Consider the following 8,806-nt stretch of genomic DNA (forward strand, 5'->3'; position numbering starts at 1 on the left):
GAAATATATGGTAACAACTGGACATTGTTACTCTCAATGAATGTCAGCTATTATTATTTAGGATTAATGAACATTTATAAAATGCTTTAGAAATACATGGTAACAACTGGATGTTGTTACTCTCAACCAAAAACAAATTCAGCACTTTAACAAAGCTAATGTTTCCCTCACGTGTTATACCTTAGTGTTTTTACTTTTTTGTTTTATTTTAAGAGCAGGATTCATTTCCATAGTTTTCTTGGTAACTGGTATCAGCTGCCACATACACACATGGAGAGAAAGTGAGAACCCTGCCACCAAAAAAGAGATCGCTGGTCAAGCACTGAGCTCCTTGAAATTACAATCAAATGAAATACAAAAGCTTTGCATGAACAACTCAGCAAGAATCATTTGGTAATCTAATTCACTGAAAATTATTTGAAAATAAGGTAATTTAAATACATTTGACAGTATAGGAGAATATTTCCTTCATCTAGCAAAATGAATGTCAAAGCCCTTGGTTCTGCAGACGAACCAAAATACAGAAGTTTAGAAAACAAGGTCCATATTTTTACAAATCATTACATTGTTCACTTAGTTCACCTGATTATTTTCAATCTTCCTCTGCTACAAACTGAAAGGTAACTGCGATTCTAATTAGCAATGTCATTTCTGGCATTTTCACTCAGTGTTTTATACTACTATCCAATTAGACTTCAATTCCAGCATGGTGGGACACAGGAGACATTCTGGTGAGTTGATTATTCATTGATTAGTATTGATATGAATCATTTTAATACTAGCAACTAGGTCAAAGGACACACATCTAAAATCTATTATCATATAAAAATAGAAAGTTCTAACTAGTAATACAAACAGCAGTTGTGAAACCTACACTTTAACAGTTTATACCATACCTTGTCCCTGTTTTTAAGTCTTTTACAGGTATGTTCCTGTATTTAGACAGCTATATGAATCAATGGAAAACGAATAAAACACACATGACAAAAGATGGCTTAGAGTCCTGGTTCTATCACTAATGAGCATATAACCTTGGGCAAGTCATTCAGCCTCCCAGGCCCTCAAACTCTTCCTCTGCAGAACAAGGGCTTAACCTGACTTTGAAGGTCCTTTATGGGCTAAGATTGAAGGATTCTTTCAAAGTGCTCTTTACCTCCAAGCTGACTGAATTCCCTGAGGGCCAGGATGATTTCAGATACCTTCTGCCCTGGTATCGGTGTCCTATACAGCAACGATGGTTGCTTTTTTTTAATTATTCTCAAAAAAACCTTCTTCCTTATTTACAACAGGAAAAGCAGCTTCAGCAGTTCACCTTAATTCTTGTAGCCAGCGGGTCAGTGCAGTCGTCAAAGCGGATGCAGTAGCCCACCTCGTGGCCCAGCACTGCACCTCTTTCCTCAGCTACTCTCCCTGCAACCTTTGGGAAGAAAGATCATGCTGAAAACAGAGACATAGAAATTACTGCGCAGAGCACATACTATGGCAAATCTAAAGGTCATTTATTTTTTAAATAGTATGTGAACACAGTGGAAAATGAGAAGAAAAGGAGCAGGTTATTAGACAGCAAGTGTGATAACCTTTACAATTTATTAACTTACATATTTATATATCTTACTTCATTCTATAATGGATTTCAGGCAACTTCCAAGAACATAAACAATAAAAATGGCATCATGTAAAGATGTTACAGACCAAGATAAAGAGAATTACATATGAAATCTGAGATGAAAGCCAATGAGAACATTAAAACATAGATAAGCCATATTTATGTCGAGCCACAAATTCAGTGCTAAGTTTCCTGGTGGCCAAAGCAGTTACAAGATTCACTCTGTTCCTAAAGAAAGAGCACATGAGCCAGGGACCACTTTTCATGTCTTAAGATAAAGCACCTTCCCCTGGCCAATGAAGGCAGAACAGGAGTAATCACATACAATACTGGACCAAGTTCATTTTCTCTTTGAAGGCAAAAGGATAATGTTTCAAGAGCCAGATAATCTAAAACAATTGCAACATAGTGTCCCAGCTACCAAAATCATTAAAAGGCAAAAAAAGGACCAGAACACAGGTTAAAAAAAAGGGAGGGATAGATAAACAAACTACAGTACATATACACAATGGAGTACTATGCAACAATAAAGAACAATGATGAATCTGTGAAGCATCTCACAACATGGATGAATCTGGAGGGTATTATGCTGAGCGAAATAAGCAAATCACAAAAGGACAAATATTGTATGAGACCACTACTACAAAAACTCATGAAAAGGTTTACACATAAAAAGAAACAATCTTTGATGGTTATGAGGGAGGGGTGTTGGGGGGGGACACTAAATAGACCATTAAAAACAACTGATAAGTGGTAACTTCAGTGAAGGGTAAGACAGTACACAATACTGGGGAAGCCAGCACAACTTGTTCAGGGTAAGGTTATGGAAGTCCATGGACAAACTCAAACTCCCTGAGAGACTGGATTACTGGGCTGAGGGCTGTGGGACCATGGTCTCAGGGAACATTGAGCTCAACTGGCATAACATAGTTTATAAAGAAAATGTTCTACATTCTACTTTGGTGAGTAGCATCTGCAGTCTTAAAGCCTATGAGCAGCCATCTAAGATACTCCACTGGTCTTATCCCTTCAGGAGCATTTTCATTTCAAGAAAATGAAGAAAACTAAAGACACAAGGGAAAAATCAGTCCAAAGGACTAACAGACCACAACTACCATGGCCTCCACCAGACTGAGTCCAGTACAACTAGATGGTGCCTGACTACCATCACTAACTGCTCTGACAGGGATCATAATAGAGGGTCCCAGACAGAGCTAGAGAAAAATATAGAACAAAATTCTAACTCAAAAAAAGACCAGACTTACTGACCTGACAGAGACTGGAGAAACCCCGAGAATATGGCCCCTGGACATTCTTTTAGCTCAGTAATGAAGTCACTCTGGAGGATTGCCTTTTAGTCAAAGATTAGACAGGCCCATAGAACAAAACAAGACTAAAGGTGCACACCAGCCCAGGGGCAAGGACTAGAAGGCAGGAGAGGACAGGAAAGCTGGTAATAGGGAACCCAAGGTCGAGAAGGGAGAGTACTGACATGTCATGGGGTTGTTAACCAATATCATAAAACAATGTATGTACCGTTTAATGAGAAGCTAGTTTGTTCTGTAAACCTTTACCTAAAGTACAATTTTTTAAAAAAAAAAAGGTGGGGAGTAGATGAATGAAAATATTAATAAAGGATCCAAGATAACATAATAAAAGTAAAAGCAGCAATCAAAATAATGTTATGAAGACCATAAACTATAGATAGAATTTCACCCACCAATAAATGACAAATAAAAAGTGAGCGTAGAAAGAGAAAAAAGAATCCAACAGCAAGATCTCCTACCTCCCATAGAAGGCTGTTCAAAGGTTATTAATTTATTAATAATATATATTTTAAATAATAAACAGAAAAGTAGAATAATGCTTACTATTCAGTTTAATTTAAAAAAAAAAAAAAAGTTTAAAGTTCATTATATAAGCTACCTAACTGAAAAGAACCAAAGGAAAGGAGTATTATAGAGCCTTCCTGGGGACCCAGCGCATCAACCCTCATGTGAGGCAGGTGTTTATTCTCTCTCTTTCACAGTTGAGACACCCTCCCCCCGTAGTCCCTGGGTCCTGAGTTTGGGACGTAGGCTGGCACAGGGGTTGTTCCGAGGCAGAGCTTACTGATACAGCCGTTCTGGCCCAGCAACTCCAGGCCCAAGAGCACAGAGGCCCCATGTACCCAGCTATCTGAGCCGAGCACACGCGCTATCTGTCCATCAGTGTTTGAGAAACTGAAGAGCGGATGAGGATCAGAAGTGGCTCTGCCTAATTACTTGAAATTACAGATCTAGAAGGCCAAAACAGAATCAATCATTGAACGACTGGTCTACAATTGGAATAACACCACGTAGTCTTTCAGAATGTCTTATGAAACCAGAAATGCATCCTACACTGCTCTACCTCTGGAGGTTGCATTTCCCAATAACCAGCATTTCACCAGGACACTTTTGTTATTGCCATTGTCTCGATTTCAATCCTACAGACTATCATACTATACAACTTGCAAAACAGCACAAATAGAGAATATGTGCACAGAGATACTAACAGCTTTTGGGGGGAAATAGGCTTATAAGAGTGAGTATAAATGAGTCAATCTTGTCCATAAGATATAGTCATTGTATGAGTCTGTAAGATAAAATTCAACTTGTTTGTTCTCTTTCGTTATTTGTATACATTTGCCATGAAAAGTATGTGTTTCACTTTCAAACTAATATTTTTTTAAATTCTTTATCATTTACAATCACACCACTTGACATTTGAAAAAGGCTGTATGCTACTAGATTTTTAGAGACTTCTATCTCTACTGTTTAAGTTTTACTCCCAATAACCTCATCAGTTGCATAGGAGAAATATTATCTTTTTGACGGAAGCAAAAATGTATAGGGCAAGGGAGGAAAAAAGGAAAACAAATTACTGAGCACCTACTATGCACCAGGTGCTGTGCGCCAAGCTTTCACACGCTGCCTCTCATCAAATATACACACAGCCCATGAGGTGGGCAGGATGCCTTCATTTTTACAAAGGAGGAAACTGAAATCAGACTGGCTTTGGGGCTTGTCCTGCATCACAGGTCAAGCCAGGGCCCAGTGTTGAAGTCAAACTCAGACCATATAAGTCCAGTGACCACACTTATTACTAACTGCCTCACATACAGATACAAGCAACAGCTTATACAATCTGTTCTTAGGGTTTGTTTTCAGATGTTAATCTGCACACAAAGTACTTTCTGAGATGAAAGCACAAGAAGTACTTTCTGAGATGAAAGTACAAGAAGTACTTTCAAACTTGACAGCTCTGTTAATACTATATGGTAAATTTATACTCTGCCCTTTCAAGAGACATCTGGTTTCACGGAAGTTGTCCACGGCTACAAATTCGGAGCTAAACGCACACTGATTCAGAGCTGGGATTCCAAACCACAACCAGGAAAAATGGCTCTAATTTTTAGGTAACTGGTTCATCTTTCAGTGACCATAAAAGGCTAGCTCTAACACTGAGGTCTAGTTTTTACACACACGAGACTTATAAAATGTTTAGCAATAATTTCTAACTTGAAGACCATGAGAAAACAGACTTTGGGAAAAAAGATTATATAATAGTTAAAATTCAACACAGAGCAAAAATAACTTGGGGAAATAGAATTAATTTCTTGTCTGGTAGAGATGGCAAAATAAAGGCATTTTTGTCCCCACTTCTCTCTAAAAGCTAATTAAAAACAACAAAAGAATTAAAATATATTATGAACAAAAATTTCCATCTTCAATGAAAGAAGGCAACAGCCACAAGCCCAAACCATAAACTAGGAAGTACACCTGCCAAATACTGTTAAGTCTGAATGGAGAAGAGAGACGTAGGCCTCCTGACAAGAGCAGGGTACTGGCTTCCTTAATCTAAGTGCCACCACCCTAAAAGGCAGAGCCAACAATCCTTGTATTTGAAAGACAAGAAATTGCATTGTGATTAGGCCCGGAAGACACAAGAAACGTCTCAATGGAAACCCACCCTGACAGCAAAGAATCACAGGAGAAGGAAACTGAAGGAGACAGGCAGTCAGGTCAGTTCTATCGTTTAAAACCCCAGACTCCAAAGCGAGAATGACTACAAGAAGTGAACACAGGTAGGAGAGGAGGGAGGGTGCCAACCATGATCAAATTCCAAATCAGAGAGCCCCAAGGAGTTTTATCCTGGGCCATAAAGACCTCTCATCACTAAGGAGCACACCACGAATCCTTACCCTCCTCTCCCACCCAGCAAAGGAGGTGGAGAGTTAGTGAGAGGCTGCGCATTATCCAGACTAGCACAGCCCCTGCCTGTCCTCACAATTCTGCAGCAATCAGTAGTCCCATACAAAGATGAATAATTATCATAAAAGTACTAACACAAAACCAGTGCATGAAGTTGGCCAAGAAAGAAGGAAAAAAAAGGAGGATAGAAACATGAGCAAAAAACCAGTTTCAAAAGAGACCAGAGCTTATTAGTGGTTACCAGGGGTGGGAGGGAAGGGGAAAAGGAGAGTCACTGCTTAGGGGTCACTGAGTTTCTGTTAATGGTGGTGAAATAATTCAGAAGAAGGTAGTGGTGATGGTTGTACAACATAAGGAACATGATCAACGTCACTAAATCATACATGTAAAAACTGTTGAATTAGCAAATGTTTCGTTATATATACTTTTACCACAAGAAAACTTTAAAAATAAAATAAAAATTTCAAAACATTACCCAAAGAAACAAAAGCAGAATTTGGCCAAAGAAACACATTTCAAAGAAATCACAAACTTAAGCTAAAAACCAACTTAAGAAAGAGACACAGATTCAAATAAGAACGGAGAAGAAACAAGGTCTCAAATTTCAGGCTAGAAGTCAATCTGTGGAGTATTCCAAATCTTACAGCTTGGACTGTAAGACAGAGATCTTTCCAAAATTTGAGAACAATCCCAAAACTTTACACAATGCTAACAACAGCAAGTTACAAAGCTGAATGGAATGTTTCTAGAACGTCAATAACAAAGAACAACTTTAAATCAACCATACTAGAGGAAAGATTAAAATATTGATTTACTCTCTCTATAGTAAAATCATAGAAAATCACTGTCATGTAAAAAAGTGATCAAAGGGAATGCAGGCAAAAACCGCAGGGAAATAAAAAGGTTTACAGAGATGCCAGGAAGTTAAGTAACAAAAAATACTACGTTATTTTTCTGGATTTTTTTAAGTTTATATTACCAGCTTTTAAAATTTGTAATATAATATCTTTTCCTATTCTAAATATTCTCTTCTCTATTAAAAAAGAGAGAGAAAAGAAAATCTTCAAAGAAGTCATTCCGAGGCTCAGGTAGAGATGTAAAGGAACCAAAATAGAATAAATTTTACTAAAAACAATCAGGAAAATGGTGGCTAGGGTTGAAGAAATACCACAAAACAAACTGGAGAAGAGCAGATGATCCTAAAGATGAGGATTAATACTGAAAAAAGACAAAAAGATCTAACATGCACTTAATCGGTACTCTTAGAAAAGAGAATAAAACAAATGAAGCAAAAAAGAATGCCAAGATACAACAGAAGAAACTTTCCCTGATATACAAATAGATTTGAATCTAAAGATTGGCAATTTTTCCATTCTTAGGAAAAACTGCAACAGGACAATCAGCATCAAGACATATCCTGGTAAAGGAAAAATAAAATTCAATCTAACAAGCATTCAAGCTGAAAAAGGAAGCCAGGACCAGGGCGGGTGCGTAGAAGACCCACATGACCTCAGACTATGCAACTCAACCCAACTCACTACCATCAAATTGATTCAGACTCATAGAGACCCAACCAGAACAGAGCAGAGCTGCCCCATAGGGTTTCCAAGGCTGTAATCTTCATGGAAGCAGACTGCCACATCTTTCTCCCACGGAGCGGTGGCTTCAAACCACTGACCTTTCAGTTAGAAGCTTACCCACTGCGCCACAAGGACTCAGACTATACAGTGGGCTACAATGCCAAAAAGCAGTAGCGCAATGTCTATACAGTCACTAGGAAACAGAATGTGAATCAAGAATTTTATATCAGGAGGCAGGGCCAAGATGGCAGAGTAGTCAGACGCTTCCGGTGGACCCTCTAACAAAGACCTGAAAAAAACAAGTGATTCGATTATATATGGTAATCTGGGAACTCGGAACATCAAAGGCAGAGTTGAGAAACCGGACTGAGCGGCACAGGGACAGAGAGATGGTTTGGAAGCAGCGAGGAGTTGCCAGACCTGACCCAGCAAGAGCCTAAGCCCTTCAGGCCTGATCAGCTTGGAGGCTGAGTGGTGAGGCAGGCAAGCAGCTGTGCTCAGGAGGCATATTCTACACTGGGAGAGACCCAGCGCCAGAATCTACACGGCCACCCAGAACCAGCGAGAAGCAGCCCTCATCAGCGAAAGATAAGTAGATGTGTACGGCTTACCGCGCAGGTCAAAAACAACCCCCTTAGAGAAAAACATCTCTCCCATTTACCTCCCTGCTCCCTAATCTGCACTGGGTCCCAGATTGGCTTCAGCAACTGCTAAGTCCCCTGGGCCAGAAGTAGGATCCATCACACACCCATAGCCATTCTCCGTGTCTTGGAGAGGGAACAAATTAACAAAAAGAGGAAAAAATAAACTGCTGGCTCCCCTAAGCCAGGAACCCAGGGTAGGCACAGCTCCTTTGCCTAGTCATAGGCATAAGGGATCTACGGACTTTGAGTGCCTTTCCCCCGGCATAGACTTGTGTGGACCCATCTCAACAGCGTAGGCACTCATTACCGCAGTACAACAGGGTATATACCGGAAGTCTAACTTCAACTGTTCCAGCTGTGAAGTGGCACATTCTTCGTATTTGACACTGCTATGCCCATAAAGCAGGGTCATCACCTACCCACGTCAGGGGCCTGAGGACTGGTGGCTCCACTCACACCACCTAGCCACCTGCGATTGGGGCTCATGAATAAGAGGTGCCCCCCCAGTCCTTACAGCCAACAGCATTACGTGTTCGTAGTCCGGCTGCCAAACCCACCAACCTATGCGCTCTAGGGAACAGGGACACGCCTTCCTCCTGGACACACGGTGGCAGCCGTCAGCCCCCTGCCTTGCTCAGAGTGTGTCCCCATGCTGCAGCCAGATGCCTGTGCCTACACCAATCAAGCATGTCTGTCTAGGACTGTAAGTGAGAGCCTACACCACACACTTGGTGGCTATCT

General features: G+C 40.2%; 1 protein-coding gene across 2 annotated transcripts in view; it reads right to left on the reverse strand.

Annotated features, from left to right (window-relative positions):
* Positions 1-8,806, reverse strand: part of DHX35 (DEAH-box helicase 35) — a 92,503-nt gene that overhangs the window by 58,321 nt on the left and 25,376 nt on the right. For both annotated transcript variants that reach the window (XM_004370346.3, XM_023724686.1), the window contains exon 5: positions 1,313-1,417. In XM_004370346.3, the coding sequence (XP_004370403.1) occupies positions 1,313-1,417 (105 nt within the window). The remainder of the gene's footprint in view (positions 1-1,312; positions 1,418-8,806) is intronic.

The sequence above is a fragment of the Trichechus manatus genome, unplaced genomic scaffold (assembly GCF_000243295.1).
Source record: "Trichechus manatus latirostris isolate Lorelei unplaced genomic scaffold, TriManLat1.0 scaffold00008, whole genome shotgun sequence".
NCBI lineage: Eukaryota > Metazoa > Chordata > Mammalia > Sirenia > Trichechidae > Trichechus > Trichechus manatus.